The sequence below is a fragment of the Heliangelus exortis genome, chromosome 17, assembly GCF_036169615.1.
Source record: "Heliangelus exortis chromosome 17, bHelExo1.hap1, whole genome shotgun sequence".
Lineage (NCBI taxonomy): Eukaryota > Metazoa > Chordata > Aves > Apodiformes > Trochilidae > Heliangelus > Heliangelus exortis.
In genome coordinates, this window is record NC_092438.1 from 12,766,966 (window position 1) to 12,791,606 (window position 24,641).

Sequence of the window (24,641 nt, forward strand, 5' to 3'; positions counted from 1 at the left end):
GTTCATTTGAGGTTCTGCTAAGAAAAACAGCACAATGTTTGAGGCTGGGAGGAGATGGTGCTTCTGGGCAGGCAGAGGGACCTACCCACCTTCTGGTTCCTCAGAGGAGGTAGAGGCTGAGTGGGCAGGGAAGGATGGCATGGGAAAATGAGCTGTGCCTGTGGGTACCCTGCTGTCAGCTGGGTCCATGGGAGATGCTCAGAGAAGCTGACTTGGAGGAGAATTGGGAGCCCTGAGATAGGGGAACGGGGAAGGGATGGTTGGGGGGACAATATCTGCCAGGGCTTTGTGAACAAGGGACCTGGGAAGGGGTGGGTGACAGGGGCAGAGAGTGACAGAGCAGCACAGGGTGGCACAGGAGGCTGGAGAGAGCCTGGCAGGCTGCTGAGGGTGGGTTATGTGAGCAAAGTTCTTGGTATGGAAGGGGCTGATGGTGTTACAGCATCTGAAGATGAACAGACTATTCAAACCAAGAAAGAAATGTCCAGCACGCCTTCCCCTGAGCTCTGGGATCAAGGACCTGGCACCCAAGTTCTGGGCTATGTTCTGGTGGGGTCTCATGACCTTCACTTGAGGCTTCTGGGGCCAGAGCCATGCTGGGAAGCAGCAGGACATGGCCCACCAGGGATATCTGGAACTAGCTCAAGAGAACCATGGTGTTAACATGACCATTTCTCCTTCTGAATCCCACCCCACAAATATCTCTAGAGAGAAGAGAGCAGTAACTCCATGGGCCTGTGTTCTTCAAGTCCCCAAGTAAGAAATAAACCCCTTTGATGGGGTGGAAGCTTTGTCCAGAGGGCAATCAGGTGAGGAGATTCAGCTCTTCCTGTTGTCTGGGTCCATCAAGGTACCTGGGAGTCCCAGGTCCCCTATAAGGTTTGCCTTCTTGCCACCTGCAGTAGGATTGTCCACTTTGTGCCCAGAGAAGAGCCAGAGTCTAAAACTGTTTTGCTGTGCTGTGTAGCTCCCTTCTTTGTGGCTTTGCTTGCTGCCCTTTGTCCTGTCCCTCATCCTGACTCTTCTCAGTGCCAAGAACAACTCACCAGGTCTGCTGAAGGTCCTGGATACTAAAAGAGACCCAACCACCTCCTGAGCAGGGAGTGTGGATGGAAGAGGAAAGGTTTTTTCAAGCTGAGGAGAACACTTTATACCCACCACAGGGTGAGGGAGCCCAAGAAATTCTGACCCAAGCATGGGGACATCCTCAACAGGAGCAGATGCTGCTCAGGGGGGTGTCAGGGGACAGTGAGGTGTGACTGCCCTGTGCTGATACCAAATTGGCCAACAGAGCCTCCAGAGAGCACCAGGAGAAGGTGACCTTTCAAAAGACCAACGCTCACCCCACAAGCAGCAGGGACCTGCCTGGGGAGCCGTGTCCCAGCTCCTCTGACTGAGGGGTGCTTGTTCAGCATCATTCCAGGCCATCCCTTGATAGTTGTTTTTTAGGGCTTTTTCCCCTTGAGCAGTGGGGTTGTAGCAGCAGCATCTCACCCATTTTGCTGCCCCGTGTGCCATCATTTGGGGGATCAGGACTTGGGAGTGGGCAGGGGCTCACAGGAGCTGTGCTCTGCAGGACAGGGGACTTTGTGAGGGACATGCACTGTGTCTGCACAGGGACAGAGGGAGGGAGGGACCTTTCTGTGTGAAGGTGAAAGAAGGAGCCAGACTGGAGAACTGGTGGGCAGGAACAAGTCCCCACAGCCCAGCAGTCCCCACACATGGCAGGAGAGCTCAGGACCCTGCTATGGAGCTGTGGCAAGGTGGCTCCCAGGTCATCTTCTCCTTGGGTTCTTGTCTCCAGGGTAGAAAGTTCTTGGCCTTTGGGTCATCCGATTCCCTGCTATGACCACGGGGCACGGGGTGACCACGTCACCGTGGGGCAAAGCCACCATGCCTTTGCTCTGCACAAGGTGACAGCCACAGTTTGAGCACGACTACATCTGGACCAAAGCTTGGCCTTGAAGATACCCTGTCTGTGGCCCCTCCCTTGTCCACAGGTCATGGGAGCTGGCTTGCAGAAGTCCCTGAGTGTCTCTGATGAGAGGGCTGGATGAGCCTTCTGCTGAAAGCTTGGTGATGCTTTTAGCAGTTCTTTTTTTTTTTTTTTTTTTTTTTTTTTCCTGCTAGGCCCTTTCAAAGGGAGCTCCAAGAGCAGGGAGCTGAGGCTGTGAAGCATGCAGAGCCCAGGAGCACCATCCTTGAGACTGGGGTAGGACAGGGACTGTTTTTTTTACACCTTGTGGATTCAGCTGAGGGAGGTAGCTGGGACCCCGCACCACATGGCCCCAGCCAGTCAGGGGTTGAGCTTTCATCCAGGGGGAAGAGGAGGAGTGGAGAGGTGGGACTTGAGGAAGGTGAAGCATGAGGTGGTCAGTGAGATCCAGGAGCTTTCGAGCAAGGTGAACTTAGGGGTCAGCATGCAGGGGGCTGTGGACACACACTGGGTCTGTCTCACTGGGAAGGCTGCAGGACAGGGAACGCTGGATGGCCCGGCAGCTCAGGGACCCATCCTCGGTGCTGACCGGGAGCTGAGGAGCTTGGGTGGTGCTGGATCTCCCATCAGAGCAGAGCAGGACACTGGAGTCTGCCTCACACTTGGTGGTCCGGCTGTAGAAGGGTTCCATGACGTGTCTGAGCTCCAGGGGCATGGAAAGGGGCAGGAGCTCAGCCTTGATCACAGCCCCCAGGTGGGACTCGGAGGAGGAGGAGGATGCCCGGAGGTTCTCAGAATGGCTCATCTTGATCAGCAGGTCGATGGTTTTGTTCTCAGCCTCCAGGAGGCAGCTGGGTAACCCCTCCCCGTCCCCAGCCTCCCTGGTGGATGTAAATTTGGTGTGAGCACCTTGGTCTTTGCCATGGAGCTTCTCATTTCCCAGGCTCATGTTGCAGGGCTCCTTCCTGGCCTGCTGCACCTTCTCCAGTCCTTCTGAGGATCTCTTCACCGAGAGGTCCAGAGGCCCCTCGTGGGGTTTGGTGGCTTTCTCCAGAGCCTGGTGGATGTGGTAGAGCTCCCTACGGATTTTGACCAGCTGGTCCCTGAGCTCTTTTTGCCCAGGGGTGTCTTCCTGTGCTAGATCAGACAGTTTCTTTTCCACTTCTTGGTACTCCTCTAAGGTTTTGGACAGGTCCCCAATAAGCATGGTTGTGGCCTCAGAGTCTGGCATGGTGGCAGAAGTGTCTCGGGGTCTGCTCTGCTTGCAGAATGGGTCCAGGTCAGCACCCACAGAGGGAAGAACTTCAGTGTCATTGCCCCTCTCTGGTTCTTCAGGACAGCCTGGGAGGACCTCTGTGTGCCAGTGGTCCAGGGCCTTGGGGGCATGGCCAGGGTTGGCCCTTGAACCACTGCAGAGAAGAAGTGAGTACAATCAGTTAGGAAAGAAGCAGGAAAATCCCTGGGCATGTGTCCAGGACCAGCACACCTGGATCAATCCAGGGTTCCTACACTCTCTGCTCCCAGCATGAGACCCTTCCAGGAAGGGCTTTGGTCTGAGCAGACAGAGCCCTGGCTGGACCTTCTCCTGGAATCCTTCTCCCTGGAGGTCGATGGACCCTGACATGGGAGCACCCACGAACAAGGAGAGAGACCAGTATGGGGAGATGGTGCTGATTAGTGATCCCACCTCAGCAAACCAAACCTGGATTCTCTTTGGTGTGAGGGTGCTGGGCCCCTGGCCCAGGTTTCCCAGAGAAGCTGTGGCTGCCCCATCCCTGGCAGTGTCTCAGCCCAGGCTGGATGGGGCTTGGAGCAACCTGGGCTGGCGGGAGGTGTCCCTGCCCATGGCACAGGATTGGAACACGATGATCTTTAAGGTCCCTTCCAACCCAAACCATTCTATGATTCTTAGAACACTGGAAAAAAATTGATGCAAGTAGCCCTCCCACAGTACCAAAAGCCCAGTTGGGGGGCATCTCCCCAGCCTGCCTGAGAGCAGGGAAGAGGCAGGTGGAGACAGGAAACCATGGAGAACTTCTCCAGAGAAAGGTCCTCCAGGTGACAAAATCAGTGGGGTTTACAGTGACATTTTTCTTAGAGCCACAGCTGGGTTTGCACAACCAGGGGAGGGAGTGAAATTCTGTTCAGAGGAGATGTGCACATTTCTAGCCCCAGGTAAAAGGAATTGTTTGGGAACAGGCCCCTCCCTCTGGGCTTGGAAACCAGAAGGCAAATCAAATGAATGCAAATGTGTGTGTTTAAAAATAGGTGAGGAGAGTTCCAGGATACCCAAGTGGGGACCCAAGAGGAGATTTCCTGGTGTCAGGGGAGCACAGGTCCACACCACCCAGACATCACATCCTTTCTGGCTCCACAGAAAAGAGGGGAAAGTGAGGGAGAGCAAGTGGGGACATAGCTCAGGTGCTTGGGCACACCTGAAGGCTACTGGAGGACCAAAGCCCTGCTCTGAGCAGGAATGGACCACCTGGAGCCTGCTCAGCCCACCTGATGGATTAGAGGCAAGCAGGGGCATCAGTAATACATGGGGGGGTATGAAGATGATATTTAGGGCCAACCAGCTGTGAAGAAGAAGCAGAGAGATCTCAGGCACCTTACCTGCCCTGGTAGCTGAGTTTTCCAGGCATCAGCCTGTCAGATCCTATCCCATCCAGCCCATTGGCATTGAACTTCCTCTTCAGGGAGTTGCTTGGAGGGCTGCTGGTCTCCAGACAGTTCCCCACTGGTACCTCTGTCTTCTGGATGCTGCTGGGTGCAACAAAAGTGTCATCCTTCATCCCCACCAGGGTCTGGTAGGTGTCAGTGCTCGGCTTTTTGCGTGGGTTGCTGAGACCCAAAGGGAGGTTGTTCCCCTTCTCCTGGGACAGCCATTTCTCCTCTTCCTCCTGTCCCAGCGTGGCAGGGTGGCCGAGCTCAGAGGCCGACTCCTCTCTGGCACCTTTGGGCCAAGGAAAACCCGTCTTCAGAACCGGAACCTTCAGCAGCCCTGCTTTGCTTGGGTCACTGGGAGGTTTGGCTTGGGGTGGTGTGGGCATGACAGAGCCCACCAGGTGCTGGGCTTCTGGCTTGCTGGAGGACATCTTGCTTTCTGTGGAGCCAAAGGTGTGCTCGAAGAGCAAGGGGTAATAGAAACGGGGCAGGAAGGAGGAGGAGGAGCGCTCGGGGCTCTGGAGGGACTGGAAGTGGGGGGGGTGCGGGTGCATCAGCTGTGCCGTGGATGCCAGGAGGGGGAACTGAGCCAAATGAGGGTGGGCTGCAGCACTGTTGGTCATGGTGGGGCTCAGGTAGGAGAAGAGACTGGGGTTTAGTGGGTAGTTGATGCCCAGCAGTGAGAGGTTGAGGCCCTGAGGTTCGTGGTAGTCGCTGTAGGCTGGAGGGGGGTAGCAGGGGATGATGTTGCTGTCAGAGCAAGGTGGAGGGACTTCAGGTGTGCTCCTCCTTTGCCCGTTTGCCACCAGCTTCCACTGCTCCATGAGGATCCCGCTGCTGGCCAGGCATTTCTTTGGCACTTTGCACTGCTTTGGCTTAGCATCTAGGTCTGGGGAAGCCATTTCTCTGCTTTTCATGACGTGGTTCTTGAGGGAAAAGACATCTGTGATGATGAAGTCAGGCTCAACCTCCTTACAAGGCTTTTCCCTCTTGTTCTTGAAACCAAAGACCAAAGTATTCACTTCTGGTTCAGTCAGGTCTCCTTGGCAACTCACCTCTTCGTTCTTCCCTTTCTTCTCCCCTGTATCCATCTCCCTCAACAGGCCGGCAACGTCCTCCTCCTCCTCTTGGAAATGGCCACCTTCCTCACCAGCCCCTTCCACGGGCAGGATCTCCACCCCTGACATCACCTTGTCCTCATGCCCATCCCTCCCAGAGCCTTGTTTGGTCCTGACTGAGCCTCCTGGGGTGGCCGTGGGGTCAGAGCTCTCCTGCTCATCCCGTCTCCCACGCAGGCGGGAGCTCCCCGACGCCTGCAGGAGCCTCAGCTCGGGATGGAGCAGATTTCCCTTCTTGTAGGGCCAGTCAGACTCGATGAGGAGGGAGAGGGAGTTCTTGCAGAGGCTGTACTTCATGTGGTTGTAGAGGTGGGACTTCTCCATGCAGGTGAAGGGACACTGGAAGCATTTGTAGTTGTACGGCTTGCCCCACGGCCTCGGGATGTAGTGGGGCTTCTTGGGCTTCCTCTCCTTGTGCTTGTAGACTGAGGTCAGCTTGCAGCCCACGTCGTCCTTGGACATGGTGGTGGGTGCCTGGAGATGCCTCCTCGTGGGAACAAAGGCTCACGGTGCGTGGGGCTTCCCACACCTCTCCAGGAACCACGGTGTGCCCTGGAAAAAGGACAGCATGGAGGTGGTGAGATGTGCCTCCAGCTCCTGGGGGGGTTGTCTTGACCTGGGCTGGGCAACCTAGAGAGATTAAGATTGAATCCCCCCTAAACTCTTGCTCAGAGAGAGTTATATCACCACTGAGCAACTGGAGTTGGCCCCTCTATCCTGTCTTTATCTCTATCCTTATCTCTATCTCTATCTCTATCTCTATCTCTATCTCTATCTCTATCTCTATCTCTATCTCTATCGTTATCTATCCCTCTATCTCTATCCTTATCTCTATCTCTATTCTTATCTCTATTTCTATCTCTATCCATATCTCTATCCTTATCTACCCCTCTATCTCTATCTCTACCCTTATCTCTACCCTTATCTCTATCTCTATCCTTATCTATCCCTCTATCTCTGTCCTTATCTTTCTCCCTATCTCCGTGACCAGTCCCTACACCTCAGGCAGCCCTTTGTCTGGCAGAACTTTGGTTTGGTTTGAGGGTGGGGTGGTGGGAGGTGTCCCTGCCTGTGACAGGGGGTGGGACCGGATGATCCCTTCCAACCCAAACCAGTCTGGGAGTCCATGAGGAGATCAGGAGGAGCTGAGGGGGAGCTGGGTGCCCTGGCCCCGTTGCGATGCACGCCGCCTGTTTGCAGGTCTGTTGAACAAACATTTGCTGTTTCTGTGCCAGAGGCAGATTAAATCTTTGCTGGGAGACTGGAACTGGTTGTTCCATTCCTGCACACCTGATCTTCCTCCTCCAATACCAAAGCTGCTCCTTCCCCTCCCGTGCCTGTCGGGACCGAGGACATCGGGGAGATTTCCCACGCTGGGACGGGCATCTCGGCCGCTTCCCAAACAGTTGGGAGAGGCAAAGCAAGGGAGAAGAAGAGGCTAAAGAAGAAGGAGAGGGTGGGAAAAGCCCGGCGTGAGAGCCAGGCGGGGTCTAGTGGAGCGGAGGCATCCCGGGAGCCGGATCCGGCCCCCTGGAGCTGGGATCCAGGCGTTGCGGCTCCTGGTTGCTGAGCAGTTCCCGCACCAGCAGATCTTCGTGGTCTGCTGAGTCTCTCTCTGCCACAACACATTATTTCCAGTGGGCTGTCAGCTGCGGCGTGGGGGCCGTGCCCGCGGGCAGCGTGCGGCCGGGACCCTGCACCTGTGCCTGGGAATTGCCGCATCCCTGCTCGGCTCCCCGGGATCGCCGAGGGGAGATGAGGTGGGGGGGGGAGGGAGGCACGGTCAGATGGAGGGAACTGAGCTGCAAGGGGACGAGAAAGAGAGGGAGAGACAAAGGGAAGGAAGGTGGAGGAGATGCCCAGGAAAGAGATCTGAACTCTCTGGTGCTCTGGGATTTAGAAAATCCCAGCCTGGGCTCCGGGATGCAGGGATGCTCATGCAGCCAGCAGGGCATCACACCAAACCTCCATCCAGCTCCTGGCACCTGCCCAGGGTGCAGAGACAACATAGAATCACAGAATAATTTGGGTTGGAAGGGACCTCTAAAGCTCATCCAATCCAACCCCTGCAGTATCAGGGACACCCTCAACCAGATCAGGGTGCTCAGAGCCTCCTCAAGCCTCACCTTAAACATCTCCAGGGATGAGGCCTCAACAACCTCCCTGGGCAACCTGTGCCATTGTTCCACTGCCCTCATGGTACAGAACTTATTTCTAGCATCCAATCTAAATTAAGTCTACTCTTCTCTATTTGAAACAATTGCCCCTCACTCTGCTCCTATTTTCCTGACCCCTACAGCAGCCTGTGTGCAGCACAGGGCTGGTTCCACCCACCTTGGATCTGCACAAGCTTCTCTTGCAGGGGTGGATATGTTCAGCCCCCAAAGCATCCTGCAGCTGGGAATTCCCAGCATAGCATGCAGGGTGACTTCTTCCAGCTTCCCAAGCCTGCTGGTCTCCACTAGTTCTGATGTTCCCATCTCCTTGGCTGGAGGACCATTGGTCCCTGTTCACCCTCCCACCACATGGTTCCCCATCACACTCCTGCTTCACCATCTCCTTTCCAGGCTGAACCTGGACAAACCCCTCCAGCCCCCTTCTCCCTCCCTGAGCCTCCTCCTCCTCTCCAGCAGCCCCTGTTTGCAGACAGGGGCTCAGGCTGCTGGGTTTCCTCTGCTGACCCAAAGCATCACTGCAGCCATCTCCACCCCTACCTGGCTATACCTCCCCCACCACTCAGGGGGGGGAGGGACAAGCAAACTGCTGCAGTACAGTTGTCTGCTTCAAAGACTTCTACAGATCAGCAGGGAAGCTCTGCCATTCTCTGATGTCCTCTTTTGCAGACCCCCAAGAACTTTTTTGGCACCCCATTTATGCTGTCAGGGAGCTGCCAGTCTCCCATGGAAATTGGCCACCCTCAGCCTTCCCCATATGGCCATGAGACAGGACATTGAGAAAGAGGCTTGGGAGAAGCACTGAAGTTCTCCACTCAGTGATGTTGGGCTTAACCTCCTGCCTCACACCTCACCCAGGAGCTGCAGCCCCCCAGGGACTCTCTGGAGCAGAAGTTCTGCCCTGCAGAGGTGGGAATTCACTTGCAGTTCCCTACAGCCCCAGGCAACTCTTGTCTGCAGCCACATCCACCTTCAGATCTGCTCAGATGATGCTCCTGGGAACACTGTCTGTGGTCCCAGCATCCCTTCCTCAGCATCAGTTGCCACCCCAGAGGTGTCACCACCCTGATGACCATGCTGGCCAGGACAGTACAGTGGGGGGAGCAGGGGGATGGTGGCTTTTCTGTGGCATCTCACACCAGCCCCACAAACCATCCCTTTCCTGCATGTTCCCAAACTCACCTGGTCTGGTGCTTCCTATGGGGATTTTTCATAGAACCATAGAATGGTTTGGGTTGGAAGGGACCTTAAAGATCATCGTGTTCCAATCCTGTGCCATGGGCAGGGACACCTCCCACCAGCCCAGGTTGCTCCAAGCCCCATCCAGCCTGGGCTGAGACACTGCCAGGGATGGGGCAGCCACAGCTTCTTGGGAAACCTGGGCCAGGGGCTCAGCACCCTGAATTGAAAGAATTTTTTCCTCATGTCCAACCTCAATCTCCCCTCTTCAAGTTTTAAACCATTTCCCCTTGTCCAGAGGGTTCTTTATCACCACTTGCACAGCTCCATGTGTAGAATCACCAAACCACGTGCTCCACATCCTCAGGGGGAGTTCAAGCCACACTCATGCTCTACAAATCCATCAGCATTGGGCTTCCATATCTGGAGGGACCTGGAGTTTCAGGTTTGAGAGATTGTGGTCCCTTCACAGCTTTTGGTGACCCAAAGACAGTCCAGACACGAGGTGACTCCATCTTTGTGAGCTCTGCTACCTTTGGAAGCACGAGCTGCCTGGAATCACCTCCTCAGCCCTGGAGTATCCTTTGGGATGAGCTGTTCCCCTGCCACCTGCACCTGCACAGACACAAGGCTTCCCTGATTTTGTGTCAAAATCTCCTCCCGCCTGCACACTTGCTCAAGAAGCATTTCTGTGTCTCTGACCTCTCCTGGGCACCTCTGCCTCTGGCCTCAATCCCCAAAAAGCAGCTGTCTCTCCCTGAAGCTCATTTAGCCTGAAGACTCCCCGGGGCAAGCCCAGCATCCTTATGAAAAGCACGCGTGGTGGCAAGCGTTCAACCAAGTGACAAGGGGCTGGAGTCACCCTCTCCTGCCTGTGACACACACAGCACAACTCACAGGCTCCTTGAGAGATGAGATCAGGCCCTCACCCCCTCCAGGCTACTTTCCAGAGATGCCAGGGTCCTCCACCACAAAAGGCTCTCCTCCCACAGCCTCCCCTGCCACAAGCCCTTCGGGGGAAGAGGCAGGACCTGGTGAGGAGATGTAAGACTGTCTCTCCACATTATATCAGCCACCTGCACAAGCTTCTGCCTGGGCTCCACTGCAGGAGTTTCTGTCTCCTTCCACCTCCACTTCTACCTGCTAATGGAGCCCCAGGAGAGCACAGGCTCCCAGCTGTGGAGCTTAATGGCAAACAGACCTCCAAAAGCTGTAGAGAACAGAGCTCCCAGTGAAAATATGCAGCTGGGTAGAGGGGAAGCAGCTGTGTGCAAGCCAGGAGGGTCAACAGCATGGCTGGCACCCAAAAGGAGGCAAGAGAAGATGATGTCCAAGGCTGGCATGGTGAGCAGGGCAAGAGGATGAACTTCTGGAGAGAAACAGGGGGTCCTTGGATGGGGCTGGAATAGGAAGTTGCCATCCAACTCTCCTCTGTGGTAAAGTCTGTGGCACACCTCTGATGTGCAGAGCTCCTAGAGGTCCAAAATCTTATATTCCCTGTTCCCAGGGGCTGGCAGGGTGCCTGGTGCAGTCACCTGTGTGCTGGACATGATGTGCTACATGAAAAATTTCTGTAACTTCTTCCAGTTTCTATGACTTCTGAAGTTTCTTTTCCCAATTACAGGTTTCTCCTTCTCTTGCTGGTCTGACAGCCCAGGATGATGTCCCACTGACTGTCACCACCTATCCTGGGAGCTGACCTCTTGGCAGACCTTTGGAGATGATGGCTTTTTTCCAGAAGCCTTTTCCTCCTGGTCACCCAGGTCCATCCCCTCCATGTGCAGGTCAACGTGGGGTTCAGATCTGTGCTGGTTCCCAAAATCCACCTCTTCCTTCCACCACAGACCAAGCCATGAGAGGGTTCTCTGTGTGGGCAGTCATTAAATCACCTCCTGCCCCCTGAGAGCCCAGGTCCCCAGGCTGGGTACAGTGCATGCTGCCACCTCTCAGCAAAGCAATACCACAAGGTGTATTTTGTCACCCCTTGTCCCCTCAGAAAGCTCGATGACCTTCCCAAACCCCTTCAGTTAAATTCCTCAGCACCAGAGCTTGGAAATGCCCTCCTCCTTTTTGCTTCCCATTTTCCCTTGGGCAGTTTGTGCTCCTTTAACAGGCTGGGGATGGGAACGATCAGAAAAGAAGGGGAGCTTCCCCCTGCTTTGTTTTTGCTGGTCTTGTCACCTCTTCTAAGGCACCCCAAATGTCACCAAAGGTTCCTGTCTTGATAAAACCTTGTACTAGGTGCTCAGGTGCCCTTCTCCACTGAATCAGTCTCCATCTTGCAACCAGAAAATTCACCTTACTCCAGTTCTAAGCCATCCAGTTTCCTTTGAGGACGGGGGTAAGGAGCCTTCACTCCTCTTCTGCCCATCCTCCTCCTCCCTTGCAGTCCAACCCTCCTGCACACATCTGTTGCAGGACCCTCGTTGCCTTTGCTACAGGAGATGATGTCCTCAGAGGGAAACAAGCTCTTCCCTCACCCTTCCCCCTCCAGGTCCCCATCCAATGCTTCCTGCTTTCCTAAGAGTCTTTCCCATCCTCTCCTCTCTTGGTTCAGCTCCTGATGGATGTGGTTCCTTTCCTGCTAAGCTGCCTCTTAGCCAGTTGGCCCTGGACATGTCCTGCTTCACAGGTTTACTCCAACTCAGACACAGAACCTTCCCCTTCCCTTTGCTGAGCTCCAGCAGGTTCCTGCCAGCCCATTCCTCCAGCCAGGATCTGCACTTCACGTTGCTCAGCACAACCCATGAAGCCTGACAGCCCCACCAGTTTCTGACCCAGCTTGTCCTTTTATCTCCAGTTTGGCCATGAGGTTTGGACATAAACATCATCCCCTTAGCCAGGCAGTCAGAGGGCTCCTGGCAGGAGGCACTCATGCTGCTCCAGCATACCTTACCCCTGGTAAATCCATCCTGGCACCTTCTCCTCATTCTAGAGAGGACTTTGAAGAGGTTTCACAGCCTTCCCAGAGCCTGGGGTGGAACAGGTTGCTCAGAGAGGTGGGAGATGCCCTCTCCCTGGACACATTCAAGGAAGGGGCTCTGAGCAATCTGATCTAATTGAAGATGTCCCTGCCATAGCAGGGCAGTTGGACTCAATGATCATTACAGCCCCCTTCCAACTTGTACCAGTGCTTGGGGATGGTTTGGTTGTCCCACAAATGACCCTCTGGGACTTCCTGAGGTAAGTCAGTGTCCCCAGGGGCTTCTGAAGCAGAACTCTTCCCGTGGCTGCCCTTACTGGGGACGCCGTGGAGCCAAAGAGCCTTTCTTGGTGCATCCTCAGGACAAGGACCTGCAGCAGACACCTGCAGCAGACACCTCCACCCTGCAGCAGACAAGCTCATTCCCTCTCTCCCTTCCCTCCTCCCTCCCTGGACCCTTCTACCAGCCCAGAAGGGCAGAGATGGGCAGGGGAGAGGACCCTGGCACAGACAGAGCACATTGCCCTTCAACTTGGCTAAGATCCTGGCTCTCCCAGGGAAATTCCCAAAGGTTCCTCCCTCCCCTGGGTTAGAAATCAGCAAAACATGACCAGGATGGGCCAGTGATTTCAAACCTCCCCCCAAAAAGGGGGGGGGGACATAGGGCAATACAGTTTGCAGTGCTGCTCCCACCCCCAGGAGGACCTGGATTCATCCCTCACCTGCTCCCACCCCCAAACAGCAATTTTAGGAAGCAGCCAGTGAGGGAAATGTTTAAATCACAACCAGGTCTGCCCAGCCACTCAGGGTTGGGTACATTTAAGGTAAAACCCAACAAGCTAAACTGCTTGGGGGGGAGGGGGGAGGTTGGTGTGTGCAGCACAGACAGGGGCATTGGTGGCCTTTGCTGACCACAGCCAGGACATCCAGCCTGATGTGAAACCTGTTTCAAAATGACCCCAATTTGGAACCTCCCCAGCTTCTCCTTTCACACCCTTAGGTGAGCACAAGCAAAAAAAATGGATCAAAAAAAAAAAAAAAAAACACCAAAAAAACCAACCCAAAACAACAAACAAAAAACCCCCCAAAAAACCCAAAAAAGGAACAAAACAAAAAAAAAACCCAAAGGGATTTGGCTGGGGGAGGTTGGAAAGAAGAGAGATATTGCAGAGCAGGCGAGAGGTGGGTTTGATGGATTCCAGGGAAGGTTCAGGAGGAGCTGGGCCAGCCAGGAGTCCTCTGGCAGTGCTGGGATCCCCCTGAGCCCCGGCCACCAGCAGGGACAACACCTGCAGGACAGAAACTGCTTTTCCCTGGGGGATAACCCGCTCCCATCAGGGAGAAGGGAAGCAGGAAGGACACTGCCCGGGGAGCAGCGGCCAGGGGGGAGCTGGAGCACACCAGGCTCCTCTTTGCAGGCAGATTCCCCCACCCCAAACCCCATCTTTAGTCCCGGGCAGGAACATTTGGGAGGCTCCGGGCTCACCTGCAGGCAGCAGCTGCCCGGCTGCCTCCTGATCAAGGGGTTGGGGTGGGTTTTGGTTTTTTTAACGCAGATCAAGGGTGATGCTGCCTGGTGGTCTTGCTCCCTGAATTTCCACCTCTTTCTCCCCTATAAAAATCAAGCCAGAGCAGCTCAGCGTTGTGTCCCCCCTACTCTGGGCAGTGCTGGGGACAAGAGCCGAGGGGATGGCACCGGAGCGGGCAGGGAGCGCTCGGCCACAAAATCCCCCGGCGGGGGCTGCGCTGGCCCAGGAATGACCAGGAGGAGTGAAAACGGCCCCAGGCAAAGCCCCCGGGACTTTACACGCCGGGATGTTATTAGCTGGTGCCTAAAGGGGGGAAGGCAGCTCGTTAACCACATGAAATGGCCGTGCAGCCGCTGCCGGCACCCAGCACGGGCAGCTCGGAAGCGGGGTGCTGGGAGCAGCCCCTGTGTCAGCCCCCGAGATGCTGGGAAAGAGAGGTGGGGGGATTTTCCGCCTCCCTCCCCTTCAAACCTGCATCTCCCCAGCCTGCTGCTGGATCGGGCAGGGCTCTGAAATGCCAAGGAGGGGGCTCAATACTGGATTTCCACTGAGGGGAACCCAAAACTCAAAGAGGAGTGGGGGGACCCTGTGCAGCAACACCCTGAAGATGCCCAAAAAGCTCTGCTCGTCCCCATCCCAAACTTTGCCACCACTGTCATATCATCCACATTGGGACTTACTGGCCTGATTTTCTTGCCTTTTTATAAAAAAAATCAAACCCAAAACCTGTTCCATATTACCTAACCCCTCCATTTAATTGACAAAATTGCTGCAAATGCCATTCTCTGATGTGAGGAGGTCTGTACCTGGCTGACACCATTTCAGTAACCAACCTCCTCCATCAGTTCAGCAGCTCGGTTTAGGTTTTTGCTTCCACTGAGAAGAATTTAGAAGAAAAAAATATATAGCTAATACAGATAATATTGTCTTACTGCTGAATTTCCCCCTTCCCCTCTGCCTATATTCCTTTTCCCCAATTGCAGATCCCTATCACGTCTCCGAGCCTGCGGAAAACCATCGCTCTTCTTGATTATTATATCAACATGGAAGAGGTAAATATGTTCAAATTCATCCGCCCTCAGCTCCTGACGCCTTCCTTGGGCTTTTCAGGGAGAAGAAAAGTCAAACCCCTGGCAACCCACCACCCGGTGGTCCTAAAATCCACCACAAACTTCCTATTGTCAGGCACTCACGTGAGCGAATTCCCCGGCGAAGGCAGTCGGAGGCGTCATTAGGAGAGCAACCCAAGCAGAAAGGCCCCATATGACCTTCCTGGTGCTGAGTGCTTTTAATAAGAAGGAGTTTGGAGGATTGCAAAGAGAGTGGCAAAGTGGATCAAAGAGCATCTCTTGGAATCCATCCCATACCTGCAACCCAGCGGTTTCTCTGCCCGTTCCTGCGCTTCCCACATCCCGTGATCAGATCCCGGCTCCTGACCCGTGGCCAAACCCTCTGCGCTGGGTTTTGGAATGGCTGGGGGGCTCCTGGGGGTCAAGATGGGCTTATTTTTTGGAGAGGATTTAAAAGCAATGAGAAAAGGCAGGTCTGAACAGGGGGGATGTTCCTTCCCTCCCCTCCTTCTCCCACATCCTCGGTGGGTTTTTGTTCCGCTGTTCGGACCTGCAGCCAGACCCCCAACCACCCCGTCCAGCCCCAAAAGAGATGGAAATTTCAGGACTTACAGCTCGGCCCTCTCTCCTGGCTCCCTGCTGGGGGAGGCTGTCCCCCCTTTGGCTGGCACCCGGCGTCCCCAAACCCCTTGGAGGTGGGGGGCAGGTGGCTCCCAAAGCCGCTCCTGAGCATGGACGGGGTTGTTTGCAGGAAACATCAAACTCGGGAACAGAAGTGCCAACCAACCCAAGTCACTTTCCCCCCACCCCTCCTCTTCACCGTCCCTCCCCACCCTCTTGCTTGGTCTCATTTGTACCGATTTGCCCCGCAGGCTTCTCGCTGATTTGCCGTGTCCCTGGCAGGGCCCGGGCCGGGGAGGGGGAGCGGGAGCCAGACGGGGAGCGGGTGGGGGGAGCCACGGGGAGGGTGGTGGGGAGAGGGAGAGGCCAACAGGAGCCTGCCTTGCCAAAAGCGGTTCAGACCTAGAAAAAGCTTTAATGTGCACAGACGGAGCAGGCTGGGAGCAAAACCAGCTGGGCTGGAGGAGAACGTGCTCGGCGAGAGGCTGGTTTGGGGCTGGGTGCGTGAGGGGTTTGAGGATGCTCCTTGCTCCGGCCCCTTGGACCTCTCCGAGGGGGAGGAAGAGGTGGGAGGGGAGGGTTAGACGTGGAAATTCCCCTCCCGATGTCAACTTTTCCTCTCGACTAAATGAGGGGCAGAATGCCAGCCTGGTTTTCTCTGACATTAATCATTTACAGCTCCCGCAGCACATCTCATTCTTTGCATGACATGGTGGGTGCTCTCAGGCTCAGACAACCCCGACATTGTCCTCACCCCATGCCCATCCTGGAGCTTGTGCCATTGCTCCCTGGAGGCTGTGCTGTTATCCTAACACTGGAGTTTGTGCCATCCTCTCCTCCCGGTGACCATCCCAGAGCTCATGCTCTTGTCCCCATCTCATGCCCATCCTGGAGCTTGTGTCCTGGGATTGCTAAGGACATGGAGAAAGCCTGAAGCCCCTCCATGGTGACGATTCAGACACTGGGTACCCCCTTTGGCCCCTTACAGGTCACTTTTTTCTACACAAGTGATGCCCAGGTCACCCAGCTGAGGTGTCCTGCACCCACCTCAGTGCTGGTCTCGGCTGGAAGGACCAAGAAGCCCCTTACAAGATGCTGGGCCCAGATATCTGTGTCAGGCTGGCCCTGCACGACATGATTTAATACAATTCCTTAAAATTGGACCCCAAACTGCCTGGTGTTCTGACCCACCTCTTTGGGATTGTGCAAGGAGACCCCCGTATCCCCTTGCTGTTGACCCAACCATTCCCTGTCCCCAGGTTTTGCATTTTCCAGGACTCTCGTGCCAGATTCAGAGCAAAATCTGCCCCCAGTGCCCTCCCTTCCCCGTGCCATGCTTGGGGGGGAGTCTGGCTTTGCTCTTGACCCCGAGCAGTGGCAGGGAGGTGGCCCTTGCCGGGCACATCTCAAGCAGCCGTCCCCAATCTGCCGTGGCGCGGGGCCACCTGTGCTGGCTGCCCACACCATCTGCGAGGGGAGGGGGGCTGGGGACAGCCTGCTGCCATGCCCCCGCCTGGGTCAGCGAGCAGGGGGACAGCCGGGGGGGGCACGGCTGATGGCTCCATCCCAGGGTGCTGGCACTGCCACCCGCACCCAGCAGGGGGGAAGAGGAGGGGATGGAGGCAGCCCCCACGCAGGATCTGCTGCCCTGGCCGTGGGGAGGGGGGGTGTTTCCACCATCCCCTGATGATTCCCCCCCCGGATGGCCGCAGTGACACGCTCCCTGCTGTCCTTGGATGTCCCCTTGATCCCCTTCGTTCAAGGGAGCAGAGGTGGCCCTGTCCAAGGTGGGGTCTCTCAGATCTGGACCCCACAGCTGAGTCTGGGGGTCCCGTCCCGTCCCCTCCTTCCCAGGACTGCCAGAGGGGTGTCTGGCAGGGAGCAGCCTAGCAACATGTTCCTTCCAGGAATCCCCCCAGGCACTGTGACAATCACTGTCCCTATCACAGGTGACACAAACCGAGCCTGCCCGGTGCCTTCCTACAGGTAGCTGGAAAGTTTTATCCATTCCCGGCTGCTGGAAAGGTCACAGTGTCCTCCTCTCCCTTCTATTTCTGGCCTGTGCCCTTTCACAGGGAAACATTCCTGTCCCCTGGACCCCAGACCCACCACCTCCGTGTGGCCACGTCCCCAAGACCTGGGGGGAGACACATGGGAGGGACACAGGGACCAGTGTCTTCACCCCTGTGGGGACCCCGTGGGGATTTTGGGATGCAGGCACCATGCATGATGGTCCTGGAGATTCCTTGCTGGAAAACCCACAGGAGAGGGGTCTGGCCCTGGGGGTGATGGTCACAGGAGGGGTCCTGAGGTGACAGGGGGACAGCGTGGGTCCTCCAGCCCCACACCCAAGGGATGGGTCCTTCACCACATGTGCTGTCAGATCCAGGGGATCCTGGCACCCCCAGGCAGGCCTGGGTGGTCTGGAGATGGGAAGGAGAGGTCTGAGATATCAGCAGAGGATGTGCTGGGGGATGCTTCTTGCTCTTCCTGGTGCCACTCAAAATCGGGGAGCAAACAGAGCTCACCCCTTGCAGGCAACGGGAGATGGGAAAAGGAGGGTTCACCCTGAAATCTGTCTTTCCCCCCAACGCTGCAGGTTTTTTCCTAATTCTGGGAAACAACCAAACTTTCCTCTGAGCTCTTGTCTCCTGGGGGTCCTGGAAGGACCAGCCCAGGGATCCACTGGGCTTCCCAGTGGCATTGCCCTGAGATCCCTCAGCCCCAGCTTGTCCCAGTGGAGCAGATCGCAAGGAGATGAGGAGCCCTGGAGACCCTTTGCACCCTGGGCAAGGGGCAACTCCAGATGCCCATTGCCACCCACTTCATGTCCTGGCACTTCTTGGGAGGGTTGTGAACCCAAATAGAGAGGCAGAGGTTCCCATTTACAGCCTCCCCAGCTTGTTAGACCCCACCATTTTCCAGCTCTGGGCCAACCTGAAGAAGCTCAAGAAAAGACCTAGGGAGCTTCTTCATGCCTTTTTGTTCATGGAGCAAAGATATTCCCAGCCCCAAATCTATAGATTGGCCCTTAAACTAAAACAACCTCTGGGGACCAGAGAAACAAAAGTAGGTTTTGGTTGAGGGTTTGTTGTGGTTTGTATTATTTTTTTTTTAAATTTTTTTTTTTAAACCTTCCTTTTTCTTTTTCCTGCATAGACAGCCTTTGCCCAGGAGGGGTTAGCATGAAAAATGCATGTGGGGATTGGGGGAATGGAGAGGGAGGGAGAGGGGGGTAGTGAGGAAGAAGCTATCGATCAAGTAAGATCTCTGAAAGCCACACAGCTGTGCCAGCCCCTCTGCCAGCCCTTCCCAGTGCTGGGGCTGGGCTTGGGCTGGGGCAGCTGCTGCTGGTGCTGATTTGGGGTTTGGTTTGCCCAGGCAAACATCCCAAGCACCTTGGGCTGCCTCTGCTTTCCTCCCCTGCAATTTGCCCCTTGCTGTCAGCAATGGGGTCAGTCCTTTTTATTTCCCCTTCACTCGAAGGGTTCCACCTCTCTACTGCTCCCAAATAATAAGAAGCTCCCCAGTCCCAAGCAAAGCCAGATTCCAGCACCCAGTACTCTGCTGCATGGCACAGAAGAGGGAGCTGAGGGATTCCTTGGATCCAGCCTGGTGGTGGCAGGAGGCTGGGGGTACAGATCCTACTCACAGCTCTGGAACTGCCCTTGCTGGGGTCCCTGCTTTCCTCACACTGGCAGCTGTGCCATCAAGGCACCTGGGGTGGGCTCCCTGAGGGAAAAGTCCTTTTTGAAAAAAAAAAAACCTTCTCCAGATGGTGTTCTCCAAAGCATCACGAGTGGGGGCACCAAGGGACGGTGCTGGGAGAGATGCTGCGTGCATCATCCCCACCAAAACCAGCACCACCAGCTGAAACCAGTCTGGAGGCTTGGAGAAGGGGCAAGGCTGGTGTTAGGTTTCAGCCCAAGGTCCCCTGAAATTTGAAATCTGGGAACGGTGGGTGAGGAGTAAAGCAGTGAGGAGGAAAAGCAGTGGGATCGGCTGATCCCAAGAGGGGGGGAAGGAAAAAATCCCTGCCATGGGTGTGGTGCTGGGCACTGGGATGGGGGCACCCAGTGGCATCTGCTGTGTCACCCCTTCACCTGATTTTGCCCTCTTTCCTGTGGGGAAAAGCTGAGCACGTTTGCCAGCAGGAAGTGTTTGGAAAAGCAAAACCTTCCCAAGGACCTGGTGGTCCTTCCCTGAGCTGAGGGCAGCCACTGGTCAGTGTCCTCTCCTCTGGAAGGGACAACGTCCAGGCCATGGGCAGGGCAGTCCCCAATCCCCTGCCACCTCTTGCTGCTCTGCCTGATCCCAGAGATCCTCAGTAATTTTTCCCCCTTTTTCCAAGGAAAAGCTCATTGCAGCGGAGAGAGCTCGACCCAAACCCAGGGACAGTCCCCTGGGCACATCTCCAGCCCCCTGTGTCCTTGAGGCCATCCCCCAGCTCGGTGACACACGCTGACCTTCAGTGTGGTGCAAGGTGCCACCCAGATGTCCCCTGCCCTGGCTCGGTGTGGTGGGGACACAGCTGTCCCTCTGCCACTCGTGTCACCCCACAGAGCTGGCTCTGCTCGGAAAGGTGCACCCGATGGTGTTGCAGCTCCTGCCAGTCTCCTCATAGGATTAATTCTGGATTCTGATGCCACAATCAAAGCTGCTCCCCTGGGCAGATCCCTTGGGATGTGCTCTGGGGGGGCTGCAGTGACTGCCAGGGCTGACAGGCAGGTGAAGGGCACAGATAGGGAAACTGAGGCACAGAAGATGGGAACATCCTGGCCTCCCCCTTGCACACACAGAGGGATTTTTTTTACCTTTCCTGGGGGTGTATGAGCAAAAATGACCTAGAACATTAATTTTAATAATTTTTCCCCCTTCTTAACCAGTTTCTGGTTCCAGCCACCCGTTCTGCCTGGGACTGCGGGGGTTTGCTCAAACCTGGGGCTTCACAGAAGTTCCCATCCCTCCATCCCCACCCACATCACCATCGGACACACTTGATGCCCCCCAAAAACCCCACCAACCAAACAATAATAATAATTACACACCCCCTCCCGAAGCAGTGAGCACATTGCTGCTGGGAGGGTCGTGTCAGCAGGACACGAACTATCCCAGGCACAAAGTCTGTGTGTCCCCCCCCCGGCAGGACAGGCAATGGCACAGACAAAACCACAGCCTGGGGGGAGCTGTGAGAGCTCCCCAGACACGAACCCCCCCCAGCCCCTCATCCCGGGATTTCTTTCCCGAAGCCCCCAGCCCAGGTCCCCCCGGTTCGGTTCCCTTTGAGCAGGAGCTCTCAGCCCGGGAGGGTGAAGGCATCCGAGGGGGGGAGGGGGGGGGAGAAGGGGGCTGAGCAAAAAATGTCTTTTTAAAGTTGTTTCTTAATTCTTTTGCTCTTTTTTAAAAGGTGAAGGCAGCCCGGACGCTGCCGGGCGGGACGGGGTGGTTGGTGGGAGATGTCTCGGAGGAGTCAGGCAGGAGCCGGGAGCTGCCTCCAGCACAGGGCAAGGAATAAGAGGGAAGAAACTGCAGCCGGTTTGGGATGGGTTCACAAGGAGAGAGGGACATCCCCACGCACCCCTCTGTTGTCCCCAACTCAGAGCTGAGCATCCACCACCAGCACCCAAAAGGGTTAAACACCCCCCCTCTCCCCCTTCCTCAACTAACAACCCCATAAGTGCCCCATCCCACCCAGCAGCTCCGCTTCCCTCCCACCTTCCCCCTCCCTGGACCAGCCTCCTGGGGATGGGGCCAGGCAGGACTCACCTGCAGGCAGAACCCTCCTCTTCCTCCTCCTCCTCCTCCCTGGGCTGCGGCTCGGCGCTGCCTGGTGTTGGCTCTGTGGAAGTGGGAAGCGTTTCCGATGGTGCAGGAGGTTATATATTGTCTGCAAGTCTGGCCCTAGGGCGTCCATCCCTTGGTCTTGCTTTGCTCCTGCCCCTATATGGAAGATGCATCACATGCTCGGCGGCTCCCAGCGATCAGCCTGGCGAAGAGGGAAAAGAAGGAGAGGAGAAAAAAGGGGAAAGGAGGGGAAAGGGGGGGGGGGGTGGAAAAAAAAAACCCTGTGAAAAGGCTCTTCATCATCATGAAAGAGGCAGAGAGGTTTTTCTCAGTGGAAAACCCACCTGCCAGAAATCCCTGCCTGACCCCAACTTTCCCCGCTTGCCTTTTGTTATCCCAGGCTCTGAGAGGCCCCTTTCACCTGCTGCTCGAGGCCACTGAGATGGGAAGGATGTGAAGGCTCCTTCTCCTTTGAGCCCCAAACTCCATCATCCATCCACACCTCTCCAGCTGCACCACTTATCCCTCTCCAGTTGTGCCCCTGATGCCACCAGGGTGGGCAGAGGTGGGCAACTCCTGGGGGCTTCCAACCACCCTTCCCCTAGCTTGGAGGCCAGGTTTTGGGCCATCATGCTGGGGTGAAGCTGCTGAGATGGCACCTTCTGGAGCAGGGGCCTGGGGACCACAAAAACTTCATTCACCCATCCAAGGGACAGGGGATGGTGAGGAGGGGCTGGCACACGGTGTCCCAGCTCACACCAGGGTGGGGACAGCGAGGGTCATCAGGAGGTTCCTGCACCTCCTGACCTGCTGGATAGTTTGAGGAGACCTCTCCAAGGTCTCCTCAAATGGTTTGAGGAAACTTCTCCTCTTGAGAAGAGAACTGCCTGAGGAGAAGGAGCAGAGTTCCTCCATCTCCAGCTTCCCCAGCAGCAAGGCACAAATCCCCATTCCAACACTTTCTCCACCAAGTTCTCTCTGCTGGCTTCTCTGCCCTTGGTACCACCATCCCACCAGCTCTCCACAGCAGAACACCAGTCCTCTGATCACCTCCTGCCAGCAAAGTGAGGCACATCTGTCTCCCATTTTGGGTAGGACATTCCCAGCTGGAGCACCTCCTGGAAAGCACAGCCCAAGGGATGTCTCTGCTTCTGCTAAGGTTCAAAAGCCTAAAAACTCTTCAATTCTTCACCTGTTCTTCACCCTTCCCTAAAAATCCCAGCCTGGGCTGGCTCTGGCTGGATGAACCTTGTGCTCCCAAGGTCCAAGACCCTGCCCCCAAATCTTTATCTTTTCCTGACCTGAATTTCCACCTCCTTCAAAAATATTAACAAAAAACCCAAACAATATTGCACTAAACTACTTAATAGAAATTCTGGAACCTTGGGAGTGCTCCCATGGAAGTGAGACTCCCCATCTCCAGCTGACTTTGAGTTGGCATCCAACAGGACCATCTAATGACATGGCATCTGGGTCTGAGCCCCAGGAGGTCTTCAGCAAAGATTTCCTAATAACCAACTTAGGAGCCAAGAGTGGCTGCTCAGAGGAGTCTGTGTGGGCAGAAGGCATCTTGCAGGGGTTGTGTCTTCTGCCTTTGGCTAAAGCTCCTTCTTAGGCAACCCAGTCTCACCAGTTCCCATCTTTCTGAGCATTTCTAAGGGAAAGTCCTGGAGAAAGTCCATGGTCTGACCATGCTTTATCCAGATGGACCATGATTTCCCCAGAGATTCATGTTCTCACATGATTGCTTCTCATGTCCCTGCATGTTCTGGAGCCTTGCAGAGCCACTAATGTCACTTGGAGAGGGGCCTGATGCCTGCTCTCCCAAACCTCCTTTAAAATAGCACTGCCAGAGTGAAGGTTGTCACCCTGGACCACCAGTCAGTCCCTGGGGACTTGCTGCTCTGTGACAGACCAGCTGAGACCAGAACATCCTCAGACTCTGTAAGAACCCATAGTTCCTAAGTTCCTTTTCTCCAGCAGAGGAGCACAGACCCTCTCATGATCATTTTTCACAGCTGCTGCTTTTAACTTATGACCAGGGAGGTCCCATCTGCCAAGTTCAGACAGCCCTGTTTAGAGATGGCTTCATGGAAAGGTCCAAGTGAATTATTTCAGAGACAGAGCAGGTCCTTTCCTCCCTGGGGGGCTCTCATCAGAGATGATGCTGGGGTAGATGGGTGGGGGGAAATTAGCATGGTAGAGTAATTACCTTGGCAGAGGGGAATTACCCTGTTGCTGTGTGCATGGAGACCACCAGAAACCATCACAGAGCCATAGAACCACAGAAAGTTAGAAGTTGGGAAGGGACCTCTGGAGATCACCCAGTCCAACCCCCCTGCCCCAGCAGGATCCCCCAGGGCAGGACACACAGAACACATCCAGGGGGGTTTGGAAAGGCTCCAGAGAAGGAGACTCCACAACCTCCCTGGGCAGCCTGGGCCAGTAGTCACAGGTGATGGAGGCCAGAAGAAGAGATGGGAAAGACAGAGAGGCCTCGAAGGGGCTGTGAACTCTGTCAGGTTTTGCCATGACAGGGGAAGTGAGGAGGCAGCTGCTCTGCAGAGCCCACATCCCTCCCTCCTGCAATTAAGAAAGGTGGGAAAGAAGAAAAGAGCAACTCGGTTGGTGACCTTTCCCTCTCTCAAATCTCATCCCTCCTCATACTTCATACACCAGCATCAGGAGCAAACAGCCGGGCTGGGACCTGGCAGACCAGTAGTGGCACAGAACTACCCAAGGAGGTTGTTGGTGGTGGTTTTTGTGTGTGTGTGTGTGTGTGTGTGTGTGTGTGTGTGTGTGTGTGTGTGAGAGAGCCTTTCCTTCCCTCCAGCCCGCGGGCTGCTCCAGGGAGGGGAGGTGGGAAGGGTTCTCTTGCCAGCTTCTCCTGAGGTCCACTGAGAGGTGTCTGTAGGGCTCATCTCGAAGAATGTCAGAGTGCATGTGCTGGGCGAGACGGCCTTTCAGGGAGCATCAGTCCTGCTGTCACACAGCGGGCCACAAATCGGGAGTGACAGCTGTCTCCGTCTGCACCATCCATCTGTGGCAAATGTGTCAGCAAGCTGAACACTCCCGAGGAAACTGCTACGGAGCTGGGGAGGAGGAGGAGGAGAGAAAGGGGGAGTAAAAGAGAGAGAGAGAGGGGAAAAAAAGCAGCAGCAACAGGGGTGAAGAGCAGCAACAAGGCTTTAAAATGGTCTTGCGGGGCTGTCGTGTGGTGGGCACCTCAGCTGCTCCGTGGAGATGCCCACTGAGGAGAATCAAGAGAATGGTTTTGGTTGGAAAAGACCTTGAAGGTCATCAAAATCCAACCTTTAACTCAGCACTGCCAGGGCCACCACTGACCCATGGCCCTCAGCACCACAGCTCCACAGCTTTGAAACCCCTCCAGGGATGATGGGGACTCCACCCCTGCCCTGGGCAGCCTGGACCAGGCCCTGACAACCCTTTCCAGGGAGAAATTGTTCCCAAGCTCCAACCTAAACCTCCCCTGGCACAACTTGAGGTCATTCCTCTTGTCCCATCCCTTGTTCCTTGGGAGCAGACACCTTGTGTGTGTGTGTCCCCATCTCCAAAAGGTGACATTATCAGTAATGTCACCACAGCAGAGGGAAGAAGACAAATGGACTTTTGTCCATGA

The 24,641-nt window shown here is 55.5% G+C and overlaps 1 protein-coding gene across 2 annotated transcripts; it reads right to left on the minus strand.

The window, feature by feature from the left end:
• Positions 1-605: 605 nt before the first annotated feature.
• PRR35 (proline rich 35) lies at positions 606-21,082 on the minus strand. Of its 2 annotated transcripts, none has more exons than XM_071760945.1 (3): positions 20,984-21,082; positions 4,553-6,273; positions 606-3,345 (listed from the first exon to the last, which is right to left on the minus strand). In XM_071760945.1, the coding sequence occupies exons 2-3, from the start codon at positions 6,181-6,183 to the stop codon at positions 2,409-2,411; spliced, it is 2,568 nt and encodes an 855-aa protein (XP_071617046.1). In that variant the 5' UTR covers positions 6,184-6,273; positions 20,984-21,082; the 3' UTR covers positions 606-2,408. The 2 variants fall into 2 exon arrangements, with proteins under 2 accessions (XP_071617046.1, XP_071617045.1); XM_071760944.1 differs by lacking the exon at positions 20,984-21,082 and adding an exon at positions 15,209-15,403.
• Between the last annotated feature and the right edge of the window lie 3,559 nt (positions 21,083-24,641).